Genomic DNA, 26,979 nt, shown 5'->3' with positions numbered 1-26,979 from the left:
AGCTTGGATTTTATTGATTATCTTGTTGATTATTGTAACATTTTGGATGTTTTCCTACTATCTTCCTTGATTACTAATTACCTGAATCATATGTTTTACATTTGTTTTGAAGCACTAAGTGATTCATTCTTCATTACTAACGTTGGCATTTTATACTACTTGGGATTTTAGAGGGTCAGATTTTAGGTTTTATGTTACATTTCCTAAACACTGTATTACTCCAGAACAAGGAACATTTCGTATTCCTATCTTTTGATTATTCAGACATTCTAATCAGGGTTTCATTTTAGCACTGTTGGTAAATTGGGCATGTTCCCTGTATAGTGCTGCCTCCAATTTGTTTCTGTATGGTTACTCTCACTCACATTCTCTAGTAATCCCTCTACACACGCATCATTTAGGACCAGGAGTAGGTTGTTCATCCCAACAAGCTTCCGCTGCCATTCAATAAGATCCTGGCTGATAGGATTATAACTTTTCAACCCCTTACTTAACAAGAATATATCTATCTGTGTAATATTCCATCACCTTTTCAAGAGCAGTGTTCCAAAGACTCATGACCCTTTGAAGGAAAAAATGTTGACTTATTGCTGTTTTTAATTGGTGAACCCTGATTTTTCAAGCAGTTGTCACTAGTTCTATACTCCCTCATAAACTGAAATGTATTTTCTATGTTCGCAGTGTCAGGACTGCTCAGGATTTTGTATACTTTAATCTATTTCTCTTTTGCTCTTCTAAGCTCCAGTGGTTTCAAGCCTACTCTGCCTATCCTTTTCCCATAAGACAACCTGGCCATTCCAGGTATTAGTCTAGTGAACCTTCCTTTAAATAAGGAGACCAAAACCGTGCACAATACTTCATTACAGTCTCACGAGTGCCCATGTAACTGAAACATAACTTCAAAGACTCAAAAATGTTTACAGCACAGAAGGAGTTAATGTATGCGCCAATCAGTAAAAAAAAATTGTCTGAACTAATCCTATTTTCCAGTTTTTGGCCCACAGCCTTGGAAGCTATAGCAACACCAGTTGAAGTTTAAATACTGCTTAAATTTTGCAAGAGTTTTTGACCCAACCACTCTTTCAGGCAGTGAGTTCCAGACTCCCTCTGGAGCACCCGCTGAAAGACAAGATTTTGCCTCAACCCTTTTCTTTGTATTCTACATCTTAAGTTAAATCCAGACTCCCTATTAATGTAAATGGATTATGCTCCTCATTATTTTATACAACTGTCAGGCTCATCTTAACCTTCGTTGCTGCAAGAAAAATAATGCCCATTCCCTCTCTGTTTAATTTTTTCTGATATTTTTCAGTACTGTACCCTAGTGTGTCTACTGCATTTTCCTTTCTCGTTGCGAAGACCATGCACAGTACTAAGTTATGGATTGTGTCCATATCTTCCAGGTCCGCGTGCATACAGAATAATGAGGCCTGCCCTTCCCAAGTTATTCTGTTGCTTTTTATATATTTAAAATTTTCTTCGAGTTTACTTATATTCTACATGCCAATATATCATCTTATGTTCTCCCTTGGACTTTTTAATCGTAGTCTTGAGATTCTGCCATCTTTTTTTTCTTAATCCTCATCTTTGTTTCTTGACATCTAGAGTTTTCAAGTCTTGGTCGTAATCTTTGCCTTTATAGGAATATACTTGTCCAGTACTCTTGCTGTTTCCTTCATAAGTGCCTCCCATAGCTATTTGCAGTTACATCTGCATGCAGTTGCACCCAGTCCACTTGGGTCAAATTGTATCTTGGCTTAGTAAGATTAGCCCTTTCTGGTTTAGAACTTTTATTCCCGTCCCATCCTTCGCCTTTTCCATAAGTTTCGTAAATTTAACTACGTTAAAGTCAGTATCTTCTTTCCTACTATTGAGTACTTTTCCACCTATCTCTATCCAGTTTCTCCATCCCAGATTTCCTGGATGCGATTTAAGAATCTTGTTCCCTTCCTACCCTACAAACTACAACTATCCCAGTTGTTATTTAGACAGTTAAAATCCTCTACTATTGCTGCAGTATTATTCCTACACTTCTCTGAAATGTGATTACATATTTGATTCTCTGTCTGATTGTTTGGGTGTCTATACTACACACCCAAAAGCATGCTTGTTTTTTTGTGGATTTAATTTCTATCCATATGGCCTCATGTGATGATACTTTCAAGATATCGCTCCTCCTCACTGCTATTCCTTGATTAATATTGCAACACTCCCATTCTATTCCCCTTTGTACTCCCTGCATTTATATTCAGTTCCCCTTGTGATAAATGCTAACATTCTATTAGCACTCTTGAGTTACTTGACCTGCATAATAACCTTTGGCAATTCATGTTTGAGGGCACCCAGAATATTCTGCATCTGAACTCTGCAATCTTTTACCATTTGGATAATATGCTTTTTTATACTACTTGTCAAGATCTCAGAGTTTCCAAATAGTATTTTTTTAATTCACTTGTGGGAACTGGGTGTCATTAGCTGGCCAGAATTTATTGTCAATCCTTAGATGCCTTTGAACTGAGTGGCTTGCTGGGCCATTTCAGAGGACAGTTGAGAGTCAGCCCTACTGTTGTGTGTCTGGAGTCGCACGTAGGCCAGATGAGGTGAGGAAGGCAGATTTTCTTCCCTGAAGGACACGAGTAAGCCAGATGGGTTTTTCTGATAATCAGCAATGGGTTTCATGGTTATCCATAGATTTCGTAATTCCAGATTTCTTTCTAATTTAATTCAAATTCCACTAATGTGGCAGGATTTGAACCCAGGTCCCTAGAACATTAGTTGAGTTTCGGAATTAATAATTTAGTGATAATATATTTAACACATCCTTTCCAACTCGCTTGATGTCCAGTATCTTTTTGTCACCTCCTTGTGTCCTCTTCACAAGTTGCTTTCCTAGCTATCTTTGTATTGTCGGCAGATTAGATTAGATTAGATTAGATTAGATTACTTACAGTGTGGAAACAGGCCCTTCGGCCCAACAAGTCCACACCGACCCGCCGATGCGCAGCCCACCCAGACCCATTCCCCTACATTTACCCCTGCACCTAACACTACAGGCAATTTAGCATGGCCAATTCACCCAACCTGCACATTTTTGGACTGTGGGAGGAAACCGGAGCACCCGGCGGAAACCCACACAGACACGGGGAGAATGTGCAAACTCCACACAGTCGCCTGAGGCGGGAATTGAACCCAGGCCTCTGGCACTGAGAGGCAGCAGTGCTAACCACTGTGCCACCGTGCCACCCACAAGATGTGGCAGCAATGCCTTCCGTATCTTTGTTTAAATCAATTGTATAAATTTTAAACCGTTAAAGTCCTTTTGCTGATCCTTGCGACTGCTTGAGAATAGGAGTAGCAGAGGAAACTGGTGAATTGGGAGATTTATGTGGGTAGGTCAGAGTGGAGAGCTGGCAAGCTGGATAGGCAGTGAGCAGTTATGTTCAGCAGGGAAAGGATGAGCAGAAGAAGTGACAATGGGCACGTCATTGAGGGGAAAAGCAAGGGGGAGAGGTGGCAAGCCAGGAGAAACTTTAGAGCTAACAAGTTGTTAGGAGTTAGTAAGAAGATGGTTTTTGGATCAGGGAAGACAATAGGTTTTTAATATAAAAATTGCAGGTCAGGAACATTACCCATCTTTATTCCAAATTTTCTTGTAGAAAAATTGTTTTTCTTTTGCAGATTGTTGTTTAGGAGCACGTTAGGATTGCTAAATGAGAGGAAGCTGTAACTGTATAATGAACTGTATAAAATTCCACTTTTATTTTTCATTCCCATTTGTTATGTACACCTCACTAATGTGGTTCATTTTCCTGTCACCAGATTCAGCAGGTGGAACAGATTGTGCAGAAACTGTTATCCCAAACAGCCAGATCCTCACTGCGTCTCTTTACACAGACACCCAGAAGCAGCTATCGCGTTATTACAATGAGTTTGAGGAGCTGCAACTTCTGGGGCAAGGTGCCTTTGGAGCTGTCATCAAGGTACCTAACTGGTGCAACAAAATTCTGAACTGTCCCCTGCACAATATCTTGGAACACTGTCTCTTCATATGTAGATTCATGATGTAATTTATGTTTAAATGTCAACTAAAACACTGATTTTAAAATGTGTCTGATCACAGTGCCCTGTTTCAAAAATAAAGTTGGCGCAAGAGTCAATTAATTTTACTATATTTCCATTCTCCTCTCAATGGGAGAGTTGCTCTGACAGAATTACTGATTAACCTAAATTGTTAATTAGTTTCACTCTGAGTTAAAGTTTGACTCCCCATTTGTTGTATAGGTACAACGTAGAATTATATAGAATGTACAGCACAAAGTGTGCTTTTTGACTCAGCTGTGTAAGGTCTATGTTTATGCTCCACACAAGCTTCCTCCCATCCAATTTGTCTAACCATATCAACATATTGTTCTGTTTGTGTCTCTGGTTTCTCCATTTTTTTAATATGATATCTTTCACATCATATGATTGTACCAGCTCATTTTGCAGATAATACTTTTAAAATATAATGGTGTTTGTTAGGCAGGCAGTCATAGCATTATCATAATTGTCTAGTTAATAGTTAATTTTGTGAAGTTGGTTTTGGAATGAATAGAAACATATGCTACAATGGCTGTTCAGCTCATGTTTACACTGGTCTTTGAAGGAACTGTCCAACTTGATTCACACTTTTGCTCTCCTCATTGTACTGCAAATTTGGAATAATTTTAGCCTGGGCACAAAATTCTGCTGCACATAGATCAGTGTTGAGAATTGACAAGGTCTTCATTTAATGTTGTAGAAAAAATATCTCTATTTTCTTTTGTGTTGTGCAGTGAAGTAATGGTATAAATTGTGTACTCAAGTATTCTGCCATATTCAGGAGCAACAGTACTACTGTTGAACCAAACTTGTGCACACCAATACGAATTTATATGATATTTTTAAAATTGGAAAACCTTTCCCAAAGAAAAATAAATTAATTGAAGATTTAAGGAAGTACCCAGCATACATTCAAGTGAAGGATGAGTTGGTGCTTTTAGGAGGAAAACCTGAGTACAAATGGGTGGAGAAAAACAATCAGCATTAAAATTGTCAATTTTGTGTAGCTGATGTGTTAAAATGGCAGTAGGCACTGACAAACTCCTTTCACCCCATCCTCATAAAGTCATTGTCATAGAGATGTAGAGCACGGAAACAGACCCTTCGGTCCAACTCGTCCATGCTGACCAGATATCCCAACCCAATCTAGTCCCACCTGGCCCATATCCCTCCAAACCCCTCCTATTCATATACCCATCCAGATGCCCTTTAAATGTTGCAATTGTACCAGCCTCCACCACTATCTCTGGCAGCTCATTCCATACACGTACACCCTCTGCGTGAAAAAGTTGCTTCTTCGTTCTCTTTTATATCTTTCCCCTCTCACCCTAAATCTATGTCTTCTAGTTCTGGACTCCCCACCCTAGGGAAAAGACTTTGTCTATTTATCCTATCCATGCCCCTCATGATTTTGTAAACCTCTATAAGGTCACCCCTCAGCCTCTGACGCTCCAGGAAAAACAGCCCCAGCCTGTTCAGCCTCTCCCTATAGCTCAAATCCTCCAACCCTGGCAACATCCTTGTAAATCTTTTCTGAGCCCTTTCAAGTTTCACAACATATTTCCGACAGGAAGGAGACCAGAATTGCATGCAATATTCCAACAGTGGCCTAACCAATGTCCTGTAGAGCCGCAACATGACCTCCTAACTCCTGTACTCAATACTCTGACCAATAAAGGAAAGCATACCAAATGCCTTCTTCACTATCCTACCTACCTGCGACTCCACTTTCAAGGAGCGATGAACCTGCACTCCAAGGTCTCTTTGTTAAGCAACGCCCCCTTGGACCTTACCACTAAGTGTATAAGTCCTGCTAAGATTTGCTTTCCCAAAATGCAGCACCTCATATTTTTCTGAATTAAACTCCATCTGCCACTTCTCAGCCCATTGGCCCATCTGATCAACATCGCGTTGTAATCGGAGGTAACCTTCTTTGCTGTCCACTGCACCTCCAATTTTAGTGTCATCTGCAAACTTACTAATTAAACCTCCTATATTCATATCCAAACCATTTATATAAATGACAAAAAGTAGTGGACCCAGCACCGATCCTTGTGGCACTCCACTGGTCGCGGTCCTCTGGTCTGAAAAACAACCCTTTGCCACCACCCTTTGCCTGCAGCAGCCCTCGATACTGTCAACCTTTGTGTCATTGGTAAATTTACTAATCCAACCAAGTCATTTATAAAAACTACAAAGAGCAGAGGCCCAAGAACAGAGCCCTCTGGGACACCACTCACCACTAACTTCCTGCAGAATACTTTCCATCTACAACCACACTCTGCCTTCTGTCAGTCTCTCTGAATCCAGAGAGACAAATCTCTCAGTATCCCATACCTCCTGACTTTGTGAATGAGCCTACCATGGGGAACCTTATCAAATGCCTTGCTGAAGTCCAAAAACAGCACATCCACTGCCTGACCATTGTCAACCTGTCTTGTCACCATCTCGAAGAACTCAATAAGATTTGTGAGGCATGACCTGCCCCTCACATAGCCATGCTGACTGCCTTTAATCATGCTATGCTTTTCCAAATAATCATAAATACTTTCCCTCAGAATTCTTTCCAAAACCTTGCTGACCACAGACGTAAGACTGACTGGTCTGTATTTGCCAGGGATTTCTCTATTACCCTTCTTGAAAAGAGGAACAACATTCGCCCCTCTCCAATCCTCCGGTACGATTCCCGTGGAGCGTGAAGAAGCAAGGTTTTCACCAGCGGCTTAACAACCTTCTTTCTTGCTTCCCGGAGCAACCTAAGATTAATCTGGTTTGGCCCTGGGGACTTAGCAATCTTAATGTTTGCCAAAATTTCCAGCACATCAACTTCCTCAATCTCGATCTGTTCAAGCCTGTGTACCAGCTCCTCAAAGTTCTCATTCACAACAAGGTCCCGTTCCTTAGTAAAAACCAAAGCAAAAACTCATTAAGGGCTTCCCCTATCTGCCCAGACTCTGTATGTTATCCCTGACTGGCCCTACTTTCTCCCTGATCATTCTCTTATTCCTCACGTATGAGTAAAATGCCTTTAGGTTCTCCCTAATCCTTCCTACCCAGCCTTTTTCATGTGTGCCCTCCTGGCTCTCCTCAGTTCATTTTTGAGCTCCTTTGATCCAAATAACATTACAGTTTCACCAGTTTGTAATCAGAAATTGGCAAAAGGAGTGCTATAAGTTATCATATGAAATTACTGTAATTCATTGAGTTTTTTTCTTTATTCATTTTGAGATCAATTGAGCTTTTGCTAATGATACAGTATTTTGGACTGTAGCATGAATTTGAGCCCTTCAAAGGTGGTATCCATGTAATAGGCAACTCCATAAATTTAACCTTAAGAATAGTCTAAAAGGTTTGATTTTTACATGAGTATGTACGGTACTAATCCATTATTTTGATATACTATTTGACATGAATCACAATGTCCCTATAGACATGTGATGGTTCCTAAGCGTTTGCAAATGTTCATCTCCTGCAAAATTCTGTGGGCTTGATAAATTGTATTCTCTCCTATCCCCTGGATAGATATTTGCTTTGACCATTTTAGATGGTTGTCTTAAAAACAAACTGTTCTTTATTGTCGTCTTCAATATCATGCATTCTTATGACCTTAAATAGTTATTTAAATTCAACACTCTGCTTGATTTCAGGTGAAGAATAAATTAGATGGCTGCTATTATGCTGTTAAACGCATCCTGGTGAATCCTTCCAGTAAACATTTCCGTAGAATAAAGGGTGAAGTGACATTGCTATCACGTCTGAACCATGAAAACATTGTAAGGTACTACAATGCTTGGATTGAGAAACATGAAATTCAGCCTGCCTCAAGCCCATCCTCCGAAAACATGCCAGAGACTCCACCCCAACCTGAGGCAGATTATCAAAAAAAGCTAATGATGTCTGATGACATTGAAAAGAATGCCCCACCCCCCGTCACAACCAGTTCTGTGGAATGGAGCACATCATGTGACAGATCATCGAGCGTTAAATGCACTGAGAGAGAGTCGAGTGATGAGGATGATGATGAAGAGGATGTATTCTGCGCATCGTTTTTGTAAGTATGAACCAGATTTCCGTGCTAGCTAATACATTTGGACATGATTGGCTTTTTGGTTTGGGGTACTATTTGCAAGCTATTTCAAATAGCAAATGTAGTGCAAGCTCAGAGATTCAGTGGAGATTCAGGACCAGTCTACTGTTCCATTGTTGTGTTTTCCTCAGGATAGTTTCTTTCCTGTCCTGAAGATGTTGACTGATGCTGTATTTGGATAAACAGATAACTGCAGCCCTCCAATATTTCACCCAGATGAACCTGGATAATGAGTGCTGAGGACCATTTTAGCTGAAACTTTTCAGCTGAGGCTAATGATATCTTTGCCTGCAATCCATGTGCATACTGTCCTGTAGGGTCACTGAGGATAGAGCAAGAGCATTGACTGGACAATTTTTATAAAAAGAAGAACAAGGCATAAAGTTATGCTCTCAATTAATTATCTTAAGTATTTGCATTGCTCAGAATTGCACCGTAGTAAACATTGGGACGTGGGACCAAAAGCTTGAGTTGGATTTTAAGGAACATCTTAAAGACAAGGTTGCAAAAATATTAAGTTTAGGAAGGGAACCCCAGAGCTTTGGCATAGATGCCTGACTGCCAATAGAGGGTCAAAAGAAAGTGGCATGCAAAGAGGGAGGAACTGGAGAAAAGATGGTGTTTGAGGAGGGTTGTAAGACTGGATGAGATTACAAATGTAGGGATGAACAAGATTCTGAAAGGATTTAAAAATAAGGATGTGCTCAACCTCATGGAGGATGGAAGAGTGGAACACTAACTACAAGAGCTCTAGTTGTCTGACCAAAGAAATAAAATGGACTGAGAGAGGCTGGGTTATTACTACGGAAAGGATAATCTCCATACCAAGCAGATTGTAGTGTGCATCACCTTCCTTTCATTTAACAGGTAGCAATGCTTAACTTGTTTAAGCTCATAGAACACTGGCAGGTCAGCAATAATAAAAGTTAGGGATCCCCTAGTGTCTGCTTGCTGAAGTTACCATGTTTACAAGTGAAGTGCATTGGTTGCTTCTCCTGCTTGGACTATTCTTTCGAGTTGGGCATTGTTTTGGATGATACATTGAAACAAAGGTCTGTCCTTTCAGTGCCTCTGATCAAGATCAGATAGGGACTAAACCTGGCATCTGTCTAGATTTGTGTTCCATTTCTGTGTGATGGAAAGCTGCTTGCGGAAAGCAGTGTGTAGGATACAAAGAGGCCGCAAAGAGATACAGATAGGTGAAATTAATGGTCAACAAGGTGGCAGATGCAGCATAATGTGACGTTATGCCTGAGATGGGAGGTGTGCTTTGTCTGTCTTTGGTCCCATTACTCCACGGATCATAACGTAAATTTTACTATTTTACACTGTTTCCGATATGGCCAATCTTATGCTTTCTCTGTATTAGAACTAGAATTAAAAAGATCCATCATCTAGGTTTCTTTAAACAGCAGAAAATTATTCATTTTATTGTGAAATAAAACTTTAATGAAGATGCAAAACAGGCCAGCATACTGTTTGTAAAATGAAAATCCCCTAGATTTTCCAACACATGCATATATCTGATAAAAGAAAATATAATCAGATTTCTTTTTACAAAGATTCGCTATTTTTAAAAAATAACACATTTAACCAATAAATCTTGGTTCTTGAAATGGTCACCGTGGCTGTTGGTGTGACATGCTGGTGCACAGGTGCATGTGGTGTAACTGAATATTTGTAGATGCAGTCAATGAGGAAATAATGACAAACTCTTTCAGGGGCTTCTCATATGGCAGTACCTAGACCAGTACTCCAGATTCCACAAAAGGATTCATTTTCAGAAACCATAGAGTTGAGCTGGGAAACATTTCTACTTTAGTAGGTTTCTCTCCAGTTGCTCCAAAAATTGTCTAACATAAAACCTGGAACCTGACTGTCATAAACTGAGGCAAGTGATCTTCAGTGAACAAGTGGTTATCACCAGATGTGTGACTGATCTGATTGTGGTGTCAGCTCCGTTTTCATGTCTATGTACTCTTTCCGCGCCCCCCCCCCCCAAAAAAAAGACCCACTGACAATGCGTACGAATCTGTCTTACTGAATTTTGAATATATTCCATAATTCAGTCTCTACTGCCAATTAGGGAAGAAAATGACCAAGATTAATGATCATCTGAGAAAAGTTAATCTTTTGCCTCAGTCTTACATGGGCGATCCCAAATTTGTAAACTCTAGAGTCCCTCTACAAAAGCATGCTCAGCATCCACCCTCTCAAATCTACTCAGGATTTTATATGTTTCAATAAAAACATCCTTCATTTTTCTAACTTTTTTTGAATATCAGCCCAACTTGCTTAACCTTGTAAGATAACCCTTTCATCTGTTGAGTGAACCTTCTCTGAACTGCTTCAGTTGCAGTTGTTTCCCTCCTTAAGTAAGGAAGCCTAAAGTGGATTCAGTAAAGCCCTGAATAGCTTCAGCGACACTTGCCTACTTCTGTGTTCTATTCCCCTTGCAATAAATACCAACATTCCATTTGCCTGCCTGCCCAGTTGCTGTTCCTACATGCTAATGTTTTCATGTGATTCATGCACTTGGACACCCAGATCTCTCTCTGGCAGAGATATAGGGAACTTGGAACCATGCAGGATTTCAATCAGAGGATGATACCCTCAATTGAGGTACAGGTCTAACCATGTTCCTCAATTTGTCTCACCTCCCATTGCCCACCCCATCTAGCTTCCTCCAAACCCCTTGACTCCCCCCTCTACTCCAGCTGCCCGTCACCTCCAGTGCCCACTGACCACTCTGACAACCTCCCACCCTGTTGCCCCGATTCAGTCAATGGCGGACTGATGATGAAAGAAAAAATACGCATTAGACAATCTTCAAAAGAGAAGAAAGGCAAACCTGCCTCCTTTTGGGGCTGGCCCTTGACAAACTTGTCGTAAATGATCTGGGCTTTGAGCACAAGTTTGGAGCTGGTCTTTGTGTTCTTCTAGTCCTCACAGGTGGGACAGAAGTAAATGTTTTCCTTGTTCAACATTGTTAAGGAAAACTTGGAATGAAGCCATTCCACCTGGAAAGAGAGAGAGAGAGAGAGAATTTGACTCTGCTTCCATGTAAAGGATCTGTCCATTCCCACTCTTACAACCATTTGTAAATCAGACCCCCCCCACCCCACACCCCACACCCCACACCCCAAATTGCAATTTGAGCACAGAAGGTGCTGGGTAGAGGATAGCATAGCAATATTGTCACTGGTCTAGTCATCTAAAGACCCCAGGCTAATATTCTTGGGACCTGGGTTCAGATTCTACTACAGCAGCTAGTTGAATTTAAATTCAGTCAATAAGATGAAATTGATAGCTTTCATTACTAAAACTAGCTATCGTTGTTAATTGTACAATCCCCATATCTGGTTCACTAATGTCCTTCAAGGAAGAAAGTCTGCCCTTCTTACCTGGTCTGGCTTCCGTGTGATGCCAAACCCACAGTAATGTGAGGATTCAGAAGAGATATACCAAGATGTTGCTGGAAATGGAGGGTTTTAGTTTTGGGGGAGAGGCTGGTGCTTTTTTTCACTGAGATGTAGGAGGTTAAAATGTGACCCTAAGAGGTTTATAGAATCATGAGGGGTATAGAGAAAATGATGTCTTTTTCTGAGGGTGTGGTATTTCAAAACTAGGGAGCATACTTAAGGTGAGGGGGAGAAAGATTTTTTTTAAAAAAAGCACAAGGGGCATTTTCTTTTTACACAGAGGGTGTTGAATGAACTCCCAGAGCAAGTGGTGGATACAGGTACAGTTGCAACATTTCAAAGACATTTGGATATGTACATGAATAAGAAATATTTGGTGGGATAAGGCCAAGCACAGGCAGGTTGGACTAGTTTAGTTTTGGGATTATGGTCAGTATGGACTGGTTGGACTGAAGGGTCTGTGTCTGTGGTGTATGATTCTGTTTCACACATCATTTATTCTATTTTGCGAAAGTACAAATGGCATCATGTCATTGGAGAAGCCATTGTGGATTCTGAGGAGAGTAAAATGTGTTGTGGTTGTGGGTATGACACTAGAAGCATGGCACTTATCCATGGACTGCATCAACAAGCACATTGACCTAGATCCAATTTACCTGCCACTATAATGAACAAAGGAAGTAGCAGGAACAGGACCAAATAAATTCCAGAAGATGCAGTACAAAAGCGCTGCACAGGAGGCTCCAAAGCACTGAAGATGTCACCTAGACAGGGGACGAAACGTCTGCAAATCAACTTCCCAGCTTGACAAACATACCCACAACCCCGACTGGCACCTGAGCTACAAATTTTACACAAACCTTGAAGAGTGAATAGTTGAGAGACAGACATTTTAAGATGAAACTAAATTAATGTATTACTGTGATCTATTTTGGCAATCAATATACAAATGGTCAATGAATGCTGGACCATTAAATTCATGACCATTAGTGTCTATCTCTGGGATGTGTGCAACATCTAGTCTATGGGGTAACAGTAATGGAACAATATTTACATTGAACATAAATTGCACTAGTGGATGGGAGTAACTATGATGAGTGCTTATTCCACTGCTCCTACTTTATGGTTTAAATATAACATTTGATGTGATGGGAAACAGTAACACTAGCCTGACCAGCAGAAATTCAGATGGCATAAATGTCGAATGTTGCATTAACTTTTGCTCACATTTTGTGCAGTCTAGATGAAACAGTGTACCCATATCAGTGTGTTGATGATGCTCTGTGCCACATTGTACAATGTAACACTCTTAAATGTAGTGCCGGAAGGACAAAGCTAGTCACTTGGTGTCGAAGGTTAACATTTCATCTGAGATTCTCAAACTGATCACATTTAGAACAAGCATTAGTGTAGACTCGGTCAATGCAATCCAAGATTTGGGGTTTTATTTCTGATTAGGGTAATCTTAACCTAAAAATTCCAGTCGATAGGATCAGATTGGACAACTGGTTTATAATTTGCCTGATTTTAAATATCCTTTTGAAGTTGTTCCATCTGATTTTAAATAACTTTGGTTCTATTTAACATTTGTGACTTATGCTTTTGAAAACAATACTGCTTACACTTCAGAAATTCAAAAGAATTGTGAACATGAATCTAACAAACAGAATTTCAAACCATATAAGCAGAAATATTTTATTCTTTGCTTAATCCTGACCTTTGGATTTAAGGTGTTCAACACCCTATGCCTTTAACTTTATATTTTGCAAGTCCATGTAAACAAGTCATGATGTCTTTGGACATCACCTTTCTTTTCTACTAATTCACGGGATAAGGGGGTCACTGGCTAGGCAGCATTTATTACCATGATCTTATTGAATGGCAGAGCAGACTTGCAGGGCATAAAACAAGTACAATGACAAGAAACTGCTTGATGTGGCACAGTGATTCCAGCAATACATGTACTTGGAATTTTGAAATTGTAATTGGTAAACTGCTTTGAAAATATTGTTATGATTAAACTCATGAAAATTTTGGGCTTCTTTATGGAATAGAATCCCTACAGTATGGAAACAGGCCCTTCCACCCAACAAGTCCACACCGACCCTCCGAAGAGTAACCCAGCCAAACCAATTCCCCAACCATCATCTCCTGTTTTACCCCTGACTAGTGCACCTAACCTACGCATCCCTGAACACTGTGGGCAATTTAGCATTGCCAATTCACCTAACCTGCACATCTTTGGATTGTGGGAGGAAACCTACGCACGCATGGGGCGAATGTGCAAACTCACACAGACAGTCACCCAAAACTGGAATTGAACCTGGGACCCTATCACTGTGAGGATGCATTGATAACCATAGAGCAACCATGCTGCCCATTGGTGGGGAAGGAGATAGTTGGTCAATTTTAAGTTCACATTTCAGCTTCTTAATTGTTAAGACCATCATTGCACAGAATTTTATATCAAATGTATTCTGTTTCTACAGACCAGCTGACATTTATTCAGACAGTGACATTGTCTTTGAGAATGGCAGTGGCAACAACAACAACAACCCTGCGGTGAGTAATCAGTATATAACTTGCAAATAAGCAGCTTGGCTCAATTTGGAAGTCTCTACCTGAGTAAAAAGGTTGTGGGTTAGAGCCATTACATTGCTTTGATTCTCTTGTACAGCTTTTCGGTTATTCTCTGGAACTCTTTGTGGATTATGATATCTAAAGACATTGTTCAGGAATAAACTGAATCTGATGGCATCAAGGAGCTCAATAGTCTATTGAGAATCTAAAACTCCCTGTTTTCCTGGCTACCATCTGATATTCGGCTTTCTTCACACCGTTGCACTTGGCACCTTTTCCCATTGTTATACCTATTGATATTATCAGTCATATACAAGCTAGGACTGGAGATTCAATCCTACAATTGATTCAGTGCCTCTGGTACTTGGTTTGAATGCCTGGGCAGAGCAGCAGAAAGTCATTGGGTTCTGTTTATTGCCAGAGCAGGCATAAACGAGTCATTTCCTGGATAGCAAGCTGTAACGAATGATGTGCCAAAGTGGGCACATCAGGGCTGGGGCCTCAGCTTTTCATCCAAGTCATTCATATAAACAGTAAAGAGACTGAGGTATGGTTGCTAAATTAGCTGATGATTATAAGATAGATAGGAAAGTAAGTTCTGAAGAAAACATGATGTTGCTATAGAGGGATATTGCTAGGTTGTGAGTTGGCATAGAGCAGGCTAATGGAGTAAATTATGAGAAAATGTGAAATTTGAAGAATAAAAGCATCTCCAAATGGTGAATGATTGCAGAGCTCTGAGATGTGGAGGGATTTGGGTGCCCTAGTGCATATATTGCAGCAGGTACAGCAAGTAATTATGTAAACTATTAGGGGAATTGAATACAAATGTTAGAGAGGTAATGCTTCAGTTCCACAGGTCATTAATGAGATCATAGCTGGAGTGCGATGTACAATATTGGTTTCCTTACTTCTGGTTTGGAGCAATTCAAACATTTGTTGGACTAACACCTGGAATGACTTTTGAAGAAATATTAGACAGTCTCGGGGTGCTGGCAGACGGGGTGGGGGGGGTGGTGGCTAATGTTGTGCATTTATTTAAGAAAGGCGTCAGGAGTAGCTTGGGAAATATAGATCGGTCAGTCTGACATCAGTGGTAAGTTGGTGGAGGGGATTTTGAGAGATAGGGTTTACATGTATTTGGAGAGGCAAGGACTGATAAGGGCTAGCTGGCATGGTTTTGTGTATGAGAAATTGTATCTCACAAAATTAATTGAGTTACTTGAAGTAACCAAAGAAATTGATGAGAGCAGAGTGGTAGATGTGGATTGCACAGATTTTAATAAAGCGTTTAGCAAGGTTCCGCCTGGTAGACTAATTAATAAAGTTACATCACATAGGTTTCAGGGGGAGCTTGCCAATTGGATACAAAATTGGCTTGATGGTAGGATGTGGTAGAAGATGTTATTTGGACTGGAGACCTGTAACCCGTGGTGATCCACAGGGCTCGGTGCTGGGTCCGCTGTTGTTTGTCATTTATATAAATGACTTGGATGAGAACTTAGGAAGCATGGTTGGTAAGTTTGCGGATGGTACCAAAATTGGTCGTGTAGCCACCAGTGAAAAGATTGATTTAAGATTACAAATGATCTTGATTAATTGGGCCAATGGCTGAGGAGTGCAGATGAAATTTAATTTGGTAAAATGCAAGATATTGCAAAACTAACCAAGACAGGACATTTCTACAGTTAATAGTAGGCCCTGAGTAGTGTTGTCAAACAAAGAGACCTCGGGGATCAGGTACAAATTTCTTTGAAATTTGCATCACAGATAGACAACGTAGTTAAGAAGGCGTTTAGCACACTTCTCTTCGTTGCTCAGACCGTTGAGTATAGGAGTTGGAATGTCATGTTGAGGTTGTACAGGACATTGGTGAGGCCACTTTTTAGTACTGCTTGCAGGTCTTGTCACCCTGCTATAGGAAGGATATTTTTAAATTGGAGAGGGTTTCTGAAAAGATTTACCAGGATGTTGCTGGGACTGCAGAATTTGAATTATAAGGAGAAGCTGGATGGGCTGGGATTTGTTTTGTTAGAGTGTAGGAGGTTGAGGTGTGACATTATAGTAGTTTATAAAATCATGAGGGGCATGGATAAGGTGAATAGCAAAAGTCTTTTCCATCAGGTGGGGTTCAAAATTAGGCAGCATACTTTTAAGATGAGAGAAGATTTAAAAGGGATCCAAGGGGTAACCTTTTCACATAGAGGATGGTTCATTTGTGGAATGCACTGCCAGAGGATGCAGATATGGTTATGACATTTAAAACATCTTTGGACAGGCACATGATAGGAAAGGTTTCGAGGGATATGGGCCAAATGCAGGCAAGTGGGCCTTGTTTATTTTGGGCTACTCGGTCAACATGGATGAGTTGCACTGGAAGGCCTGTTTCTATGCTGTATGACTCTATTTAGAAGAGTAAGAAGCAGCTTGATTGAATCATGTAAAATCTTAAGGAAACTTCACTGGGTGGATCTATAACTAAGAGTCACCAGTTTAAAAATAAGGAATTGTATATCTAAGGTAGAGACGAGGATTTTTTTTGGTTCTCTAATATTGGCATTGGAGGCAGTCCAAAAATGTTCGCTTGATTGACTGGTATGGATGGATTTTCCTATGAGGCAAGGTTGGAGTATAGAGGAATGAGAAAAAAACTTTTATTGAAACATATCAGATTCTTAGGTAGCTTGACAGAGTAGATGTGGAGAAGGTTCTCCCCTTTGTGGGAGAGTCCAGGACCAGTCAGCATAATCTCTCTGCTCCTCGACTCTTCACCTTAATTGTCATCTTAAATGGTTGCCCATTTGAGAGAGAGAGAGAGGAGGAGGAGGATTTTTTTTCAGAAGGTAGTGAATCTGTGGAATTCTTTACACTGAGAACTGGTCAGGCTGTGTCATTAATTATATTTAGGGCTGAAATGGACAACGTTTTAATTGGTAAGGGAATCAAGTTATTTTGGGAAAAGGTAGGAAAATGGAGTTGAGGATTATCAGATGAGCTGTGATCTTATTGAGTGTCATTCGATTCAGTTGGTCATATGGCTGACTTTTGCTCTTATGTCTTATGGTCTGAAATTAAACAGTTAATGAAATCACAGTATTTTCTTTCAGGTTTTTGAATAGGGTTGGCAGCAACTGTTAAAATCAGAATCCAGAGTATACTATTGAGTTGCATAGGAAAAGTTTAATTGATGGTCCAAATGAGCCGATCTTAGTTGGCTGCATCTTTCCTGAGGGAGAGCCTTTCATTTGTGATCACAATTTAGAGGCCCCTATGTGCATGTTTATTGAACCTGTCACTGAGCCTAGCCTGCACAATTGAGCGACCTCTTAAACTCTCTTCTTATAAGCTTGTGTGAAAATAATTTCCACTTTCATGTGGCAAAAGAAGGCTTCTGGCATGCTTGATGTTGTATACTGTTGGCTGATGGGAAGGGTGGAGGTAGCAAAAATTCTATGCTTAATATCTGTATTCCTAAGATTGGTTGTTGCCATGGCTCCTTGGCTGTTTGCATGTAAAGTACAATTCCAACTCAAAATGAGCCCTGGTACAACCACTTTTATTTATAATTTAAAATTGTTTATTATGGTCCAGGTTATGCTGTTTGAGCCCATTTGGGCACCATCTTATAATGATGCTGTCTCTCTCCTTTAGGACTTCCGATACACTGTTGACTTTTCATCCTTTTCTGAGCTGGTATGTCAATGCAGTCAGTGGTGAGGCATTTGAATGTTAATACTGGTTGAGGCATAAATCTGCATTTAAATTCAGTGCATTCTACACGATGTGTGATTGTGTCCCAAGTGGCCAGATCCCTTTGAAAAGTGGAAACAATTCATGAAATTCTGCATCAGAGTCTTCCTGGATGTAGGTGTATATTTTATATTTGAGTAGAATCATCAAGTTAAAATTTAAATTCCAAAAAGACAAGTGGGTTAGGGTTGCAAGAGAGGTTAAAATGTAATTTTAAAAAAATCAAAATAGGAATGGAATTCACCCAATTTTAATAGAGATGGAATGAATGACTAACTAACTAACTAACCCACTGATTGGATGTAGCTGGTCTTTGAATGCTTGGTTGTTCTGCTATAACGTGCGTTTGTTAATGCAAATTTGCGATAACACAATTGACTATTGGGGGCACTGTTTCAAAAGTACGAACTTTTAAAGTATGTATTGGTTATAACGCAATTCCTGCCCCATTAGATTAAATGATGCTGCTGTTACTTGATTTGCTTATAGTGGGGTTGCAGGAGAATGGATTACCATGTTATAGCAGTACTGACTGTACTATGAAGCTGCATACCTTCATTTTAAGTTAAAAATCACACAACACCAGGTTAAAGTCCAACGGGTTTAATTGGAAGCACACTAGCTTTCGGAGCGATGCTCCTTCATCAGGTGGTAGTGGAGGGCTCAATCCTAACACACAGAATTTATAGTAAAAATTTACAGTGTGATGTAACTGAAATTATACATTGAAAAAGTGATTTTCTGTTAAACCTTTCATCTGTTAGAATACCGTCGTAGTTTCACTTCTTCCATGTGTAAATCACAAAACCTTTTTTTAAACAAGTTGTACTCTCGGGTTAGCTAGACAATCTGTTGAAGGTGTTGGCCCCCTGTCTTCTCTATCCTTGCCATGATGTTTAGATTGATTCTAATCTAAAAAGTGAGATAACGGAGTTCTACATGAATGCATGCAGTTTTTGAGCAAAGTACAATGTAACCCTGCGAGTACAAATTCACCCCATAAAATATATGTGTGCATGTGGGTCTTTGTCTGTCTGGGTTGGGGGTTGTGAGTGTGAGAAAGTGTATGTGTGTGTGTGTGTGTATAGTGAGTGCAGAGTGTCTTAAGTCTGTGTGTGTGTGTATGTGTGTGTGTGTGTGTGTGTGTGTATGTATAGGAGTATAGGAGTATCTGTGTGTGTATAGTGCAATGGTGGTCACCTGTAATGTGACGTGAACCCAAGGTCCCGGTTGAGGCCCTCCCTATGGGTACCAGAATCCTGGTGCTCCCTTTCTAATGGCAGTGGATCTACCTACAGCACATGTCTGCAGCAGTTCAAGAAGGCAACTCACCACCACCTTCTCAAGTGCAACTAGGGCAGGCAATAAAATGCTGACACAGCCTATGACACCCACATCCGATGAATGAATTTTTTCTTAAAAAAAGGTCTATGTCAACAAACGCTGCAGTTATGTTCCGTGGGATATTCAGGAAACTGGTTTGCAAGACATCTTGACCTCACAACAGTTCTATTGCTCAGAGCCTATCTCTATTAAAAAGAAAACAAGCTCTGAATCATGCACTGCTGAAGAACACCATTCCATCTCATGGATCTGGCTCTTTGGAAGAGCTACATAGTTAGTCCCATTCACCTGCCCTTAGACCTCCACCACTCTTCAACCTAGTGCATAAAAGCAGTGTACCTCATTTTATTCTGGGACCATTTGCTAATTGTCTTTAATCTAAGTGATCTGCATAGAAATACAGAAGAGAGGAGCAGGAGTAGGCTATTTGGCCCCTGAAGCCTGTTCTGCTAACCAATATGATCACTGAATTCAGTGCCCTAAACCTGCTCTTCCCTTATGTCATTTGATCTCTTTAGTCACAAGAGCTATGTTTCCATCCTTCAAGAAAACACATCATGTTTTGACCTCAACCACTTATTGCAGTTGTGAATTCCACAGGCTCATCACTCTTTGGATGAACACATTTCTTCTCATTTCAGTCCTAACAGGTTTATCCCTTATCCTTAAAGACCGTCCCCTTGTTCTGGACTCCCCCCACCATCAGGCACAGCCTTCCTGCTTCTAGCCTGTCTAGTCCTGTTAGAATTTTATAGATTTCCATTAAATTCCCCTTCATTCTTCTGAACGTAAGTGAATTCAATCCTAACCAACTCGATCTCACCTGCCATAGTCCTGCCATTCCAGGAATCAGTTTGATAAAGCTTCAGTGTACTGTCTCTATAGCAAGAGCATCCTCTGCACACACTATTCCAGGTGTGGCTCCACTGATGCACTGTATAATTGCCAGAAGACATCCTTGTTCCTCTCATTACAAAGGCCAATATGCAGTTTGCCCCCTTTACTGCCCGCCGCACTTGAGTGCTTATTTTCAGCAGCCAGAAGAAGTGGTGGATGCTGGGACAATTATAGCACTTAAAGGCATCTGAATGGGCGTATGAATAGGAAGGGTTTAGAGGGATATGGGCCAAGCCGCTGGCAAATGGGACTAGATTAGGTTAAGATAATCTGGTCAGTATGGGCAAGTTGGACTGAAGGGTTTGTTTCCATGCTGTACATCTCAATGACTCTATAACTGGTTCACAAGGACTCATTGAACATTCTCCTCGCTCAATTTACAGCCAATCAAGTAATGATCTGCCATCCCATTTTGCTACCAAAATGGATAACTTCATATTTATCCACATGCGCTGCACCTTCCATGCCTTTGCCCACCCACACAGCCTGTATACTCACTTCGCATCATCTCTGCATCCTCCTTATGGTTCACTCTTCCATCCAGTTCTGTGTACTTTTGTAGGCTTTGAGGTACTACATTTAGTTTCTTCATCTACGTCATTAACATATATTGTGAATAGTTACTAAGCTTGTCATTAGAAACAGTTTCTCCTTGTCTGCTCTCTTAAATCCCATTAGAGTTTTGAACGCTTCTGTTGAATGTTTCCGTAAACTCCTCTGCTCTAAAGGGTTGGGCAGTGGGGGAGGGTGGGTAATGTAGAAAGAGAGGAAGGTTGTGGGGACGTGAGAGGAAAGGACAATGGGAGCTGGGTTTGGTGGAGATGTATTATTGGGCGGTGACTTTTTTTTCTTCTCCTCAGGATGACAGTAAGAGAACTCAACTGAGATTTGTACGGCCAAGATTTCAGACGTTTTGCTATTGTTATAGTGAAGACACACTTTTATGATTTAAAAAAAATCCTTCATGAGCTGTGGGTTTTGTTAATAATGTTAACATGGAAAGCCTGGTCATTGTTACTAAAATTTATAATGTCTTTCCTAGTCTGTACAACCATGGTGATGTTTGGGACATGTTCTGAACCACAGGGTGATGCTTTGAACTTTGTCTAGGTTTCTCAGGAAAAAATCCAAAAAATATGTTGCAACGTGCCCCCTTTTCCCCAAGTAGTTTAATTAGTAAAGGGTTTGAGCAATTGAGCCACATGGAGAAAAGTGTTCTACATTTGGTGATCAAGAGATCTCAAACTGGAGATGTTGGGTGAGAGACCATGTCTGTGACTATAGGATGAGCACCAGCTCTAGCTCTGCTGTTTTGTCCACCACTCTGGAGTAACTTACTCCTGCTGAACAGTCTTCAATTTATATGTGAAAAATGGTCTCTTTGGTAAGACCTAGAGAGCGTTGGCATCTATGAAACTACACAGATGCACGAGTGACCATTTTGGCAGGTGACGTAAGTGGCAAAAAAAATCTAACATTAACCTGTTTGTTGCCTAACCCAAGGATGTGTCTTTTTCCCATTCTCATAACGGCTTGAGTGTAGCTTACATTTTAGCTTAGACTGCGTGTTAATTTCACCATAACTAATATGTTTTATATTCTGTGTTTGTTACTTTCTGTGATTATTGTTAATATACAGGGCAGGGAAACTACAAATGCAAAGAATCCTGAGGATGGCAAAATGGAGAAAGCAGAGGTCATAATAGAACCTCAGACAGTGCACTATCTGTATATTCAGGTAACCAATTCTATCCAGCCTCTGCACTATTTATATATTCAAGTAACAGTGGTACTCCAGATTGCAGAGTATTTATATTCTGTAACATGCTACCCCAGACTTTCTACTGTATATATGCTCTGATAATAGACTGGGCCCTGGATTGCACACCATGTGTGTATTCTGTTGACATACAGTAATTTGAATGATTTCCTGAAATGCAACAATTCAGCGATGAAAGCTGCTTATTGTTACATTGCACCATTTGAAAGGAGACTGCATTTCCCTCCTGCACCATAAATCCCATTTGACACAGGTGGACATATTTTGGTGATATATGGATTGTACGATCCTTACTATCGGAATTATGCTATGAAAATGGACAGTATTTAGGATACTGACATAAGTGACTGCAAATTAGATGGCCCAAGTTGCTTCAAATTTAATTAAATCAGGAGGATTTGATAAGACATTTCATGACCATTTTCTACCATTATATGCGAAAAGTCACTATCAGGTCAGCAAAATAGTTCTTCCATCTGCCAAATTAGATTAGATTAGAATCCCTGCAGTATGGAAACAGGCCGTTCGGCCCAACAATTCCACACCAACCTCTGAAGAATGACCCACCCATACCCATACCCATTCCCCTACCTTTTATTTTACTCCTGATTAACGCACCTAACACGATGGACAATTTAGCATGGTCAAATCACCTAACCTGCACATCTTTAGATTTTGGGAGGAAACTGGAGCACCGGAAACTCACGCAGACATGGGGAGAATGTGCAAACTCCCCACAGACAGTCACCTGAGGTGGGACAATAACCTGGGTCCCTGGTGCTGTGAGGCAGCAGTGCTAACCACTGAGCCACTGTGCTGCCAGTCATAGCAGTCGTGAATTTCCTTAAGAAAATTGGGAGAGTTCCAGTTGTCTGCATAATGCCATTTATATGGTTTTTCCAGTCACATTGTGGGGCTGAATAGGAGAAGTCCTGAGGAAATTCACTGAATAAAATGCATACATTTTTCTCTAGGAACGAAAAAACCCCAGTAATTTTGTAACTTTGCTAAATCTAGAACAATGCAAGTAGACTTTAGGAGGATGTGGGTATGTGTGGCTTGACATAACGTAAGGCAATTCCAACCTGACAGATGTATATGTGTTCAAGCCGAGTTGACGTGAGATAGTCAAATGGATAGTACACTTAAAACAAATACCTGAATGTCTGTTTGAGATCCCTCATCATTTTTACACTTTTGCCCATTGTCCTTTGAATACTGTGATTGTCTGGCACTCCAGCTTTATACATGCACCACCCACCAGATGAAAATAATACAGGAGCTCATGCTGAGATTGAGCTCAGGTCCTCAATATTGATAGTACAACAGAGCTCTTCATGTCACACTGTCAATGTCTTTACAAAGATGAGTTAATATTTGTAGCAAGATTGTAAAATGCCTTTATGGAAGCTATGCAGTTTCAGAACTGTTATACCCACCACGTTAACTCTAATCCTAACCTAGAGCGACCAAAGCAACTCAGAGTTTGAATAGGACTCTGTGACTTTAGATTAGGTCTTGTAAGTTGCAGGATTGAAAGGTAGCTCTGTTCCTTCACAGGTTCAGGTCCTCAATATGCATTTCAGTGCCTGGTAATGTAGAAATGCTGTATTGCTTTGTAATTTTAATTCAGTATTAACCTGCTTTTAACATCCTGTTGATCTCTTCCCTTTTATCAATTGAATTTGTTTTTATATTTTGTTGTTGTATGGTTGTTACATATGTACATTTTAAGTCTGATTCCTTAGTATATAATGGACTGTTCAATGTAAGTTACTTAGCAAATCAGCCTTTGGTTGTGAATGATCTCTTGAAAGAAATAATACCGATGATATTTTATAACCAAAAATACTTTCACGTTATCAAGTGAATCCCACCTTCTAAGTTATGAGGGAGACTTTGGCTTGCTCTGCATTGCAGCTGAGGGATTATTTGGGTATAATTCAATTAAACAAATGATCTTGCAGATCACTTAATGACTTGAGTTGCTGAATTTGCTTGATGTATAAATTGTAGACTTAAATTTTCTTGACTGCTTTCAGATGGAATATTGTGAGAAAAGCACTTTACGCGACACAATTGACCGGGGACTGTATAGAGATATAAATCGTCTCTGGAGGCTATTCAGGGAAATCCTTGATGGACTAGCCTACATCCATGAACAGGTTTGATTTTTAGGAACTGTTAGGGGAACTGTAATATCTAATGTAAGTAAACTTTCAAAAAGCTTGTGATAATGTTCATGTTGTCGGAATTGAGCTTAGAAGTGAGAAAGGAATAGCTACTATTTTATGAGAAAGGAATCATTCAGTCAAACGCTACAATCCAACTGGTCAGTGTCACTGTTCATGCTCATAAAATATTCCTTCCAATCCATTATATTTGACCCTGTTGCCTTCCTTTGTATTCCTTTACTCCTTCATTTATTTATCTAACTCCCTCCTTAAATGCATGTCTGCTATTCACCTCAAATGCTCCTTGTTTTACCACATTACACATTTTGATCACACATTGGTGAAAGAAATTTCTCCTGAAATCCATATTGGATGCCCACAAATGGATTTCTTTTCTCCATGTCTTGTCTATAGAACTAATTCATCACCTATCAAGTCACCCCAACAATGTTATTTTTTTTAAAAAAAGACCCTCAGCATGTTCAGTTGTTTATTTCTATTTCAGTTGTTTATTTCAATTCTTTATTTCTAGTGCGATCTTGACATTTTTTTGTCACTTCTCCGGTCCTTGTTATAAAATGGAGACCACAACCGTGCTTGTACTCTCGTCTAACTGACATTTTTTTTAAACAAGTTTAATATTACTTTTCTACTTTACAATTCATTCCCTCGAGAAAAAGAATCCCAGTCCTGTGTTTGCTTTTCGTGGCCTTATTAACTTTCATTACTGTGATAATAACCTGTGTGTCATCATTCCTCAATTACTTTGCTCCTTAGATCTATTCAGACTCTGGAATTTAATACAAAATTAAACCAACTCATAGTAAAATCCGTTTGATTGCATAGCCTTTTTTGCAATTTTATAAATTTCTTCCTGTTTCCTATGTTCTATCTCAGTGTTAAAGGTACCACCCAATTTGATGTCATCTGCAACATTAGTAATTGTACTTCTGATTCCTAAATATAAATAATCATTAACGTAAATCGTGAGCTATTGTAGTCTTATCATCCATCTGTGTGGAATACCATTTCACTAGGATGAGTAGCTACCCTTAATCACTACACTGTTTTTCTGATTTCTACCTTGTTATTTATATCCCATTTCCATGCACTCTGATTTTATTTGTGAGTCAACCATATGGTACTTTATTGAAGCTCTTTTGAAAATTTGAATATATTACATCCCTAATGTTATACTTGTCCACTCGTTATTACTTCAAAGAATTCAGAAAGGTTGGCCAAACAGTTTCTAGATGTATCTCTGCTATATCTTTGGGTAAAGATTTCAAAGAACAAAGAGCAAAGAACATTACAGCACAGGAACAGGCTCTTTGGCTCTCCAGGCCTGCACTGATCCAGATCCTCTATCTAAATTTGCCACCTATTGTCTAAAGATCTGTGTCCCTTTGCTCCTTGTCCATTTATGTATCTATGTAGATATAACTTAAATGACGCTGTTTTTCCCACCCCTATTACCTCCTCTGGCACCCACCACCCTCTGTGTAAAAAAACCTTTCCACATATCTCTCCCCTGAACTTTTTCCCCCTCACACTTTGAACTCGTGGTCCCTAGTAATTGAGTCCTCCACTCTGGGAAAAAGTGTTTTGCTATCCACCCTGTCTACACCTCTCATGATTTTGTAGGCCTCAATCAGGTCCCCCCTCAATTGTCTTCCTTCCCATGAAAATAATCCTAATCCACTCAACTTTTTCGTTTACTGTATAGTTCGCTCTGGAATTGTATCTTTCAAAATGCATCACTTCGCATATGTCCGGATTAAACTCCATCGCCATTTCTCTGCCCAACTCTCCACTCTATCTATACTCTCTGACAATCAGCTTCACTCCACTAGTCTTAATGTCATTTGCAAACTTGCTAATGAGGCAACCTACGCCTTCCTCCAAATTATGTATGTATTTCATTATGTTTGCTGCTCATTAAGCTAACTGGTCTATAGTTCTGATGTAAGCTCTGACTTGAATGATTTAATACTGCTTCTATTCTCATGAAACATTCATTGTCTGCTGCATATTTCCAGCATTTTCAGTTTCTGTTATAGTCCCCTGAACTCAATCGAACTCCTCTGGCTCAATTTCCTTTTCTGATTTTTAAAAATAAATTTATGATAGTGTCTCTGTTAACCATTTACCAGTTTATTTTTGAAATGTGTTGGTATTGTCCTATTGAACCATTGATTTTCACTCCTCTATATTTCCTTAGTTTGTTCTCCCTTTGCTGTCTTAAATGATTACTTCTTTGATCCTTTCTTCTAATGCTTTGATAATCTCCCTGAAAATAGTAATATTTCTGCCATTTTGATGTGAAGTTTATCTTCTGGCCCTAATCCTATTCTTGATTTTTTCTTTCATTTCTGTCTGAAGAATACTTCAATGTCCCTCGTCCTCCGTATGTGTTTCTATTTGCCTTGATTTAATTCCATAATTCATCTCCACTTCCTTACTACTTCAAATTAAATTTCCTAACTACTTCTATTTCCTTTTTGTCACCATTCGTGTCCCTGAAATTCAGGGTTGCAGGAAAGAGTTGAATTGAAGGAGTTCAGCAATCTTTAATTTTGCAGGGTTGGAGGCAGTTGCATAGGTTGGAAGGAACAAGATCAAGGAGGTAATTGAAAACCAGGATGAGAACTTAAAAATCTAGACACTGCTGAACTGGGAGCTAGCAGTTTAAAGAGCACAGAGGTGATGGGTGAATGAAACTTAATGTGAGCTACTATAGTCAGTTCTTCTGTAAAGCGGTGGCTGCATTCTTGCGCAGTCCCACGTTTTAGAAAAATTATGCTTTAGAAACAGCGCTTAAAGTCTTGGTGCTGTAATTACATTACAGCTGACACATGTTTTTAA

The 26,979-nt window shown here is 39.8% G+C and overlaps 1 protein-coding gene across 4 annotated transcripts in view; it reads left to right on the top strand.

Moving 5' to 3' along the window:
• The window catches only part of LOC140476562 (eIF-2-alpha kinase GCN2-like), a 122,586-nt gene that overhangs the window by 36,777 nt on the left and 58,830 nt on the right, over window positions 1-26,979 (top strand). For 3 of the 4 annotated variants that reach the window (XM_072569360.1, XM_072569363.1, XM_072569362.1), the window contains 6 exons: window positions 3,820-3,980; window positions 7,728-8,131; window positions 14,079-14,151; window positions 17,821-17,862; window positions 21,800-21,898; window positions 23,983-24,105. In XM_072569360.1, the coding sequence (XP_072425461.1) occupies window positions 3,820-3,980; window positions 7,728-8,131; window positions 14,079-14,151; window positions 17,821-17,862; window positions 21,800-21,898; window positions 23,983-24,105 (902 nt within the window). The remainder of the gene's footprint in view (window positions 1-3,819; window positions 3,981-7,727; window positions 8,132-14,078; window positions 14,152-17,820; window positions 17,863-21,799; window positions 21,899-23,982; window positions 24,106-26,979) is intronic. The other variant, XM_072569361.1, reaches the window with a different exon arrangement.

The sequence above is a fragment of the Chiloscyllium punctatum genome, chromosome 4 (assembly GCF_047496795.1).
Source record: "Chiloscyllium punctatum isolate Juve2018m chromosome 4, sChiPun1.3, whole genome shotgun sequence".
Taxonomy (NCBI): Eukaryota; Metazoa; Chordata; class Chondrichthyes; order Orectolobiformes; family Hemiscylliidae; genus Chiloscyllium; species Chiloscyllium punctatum.
Note: the sequence above shows the minus strand (reverse complement) of the source record. Positions and strands in the feature narration are given on the sequence as shown.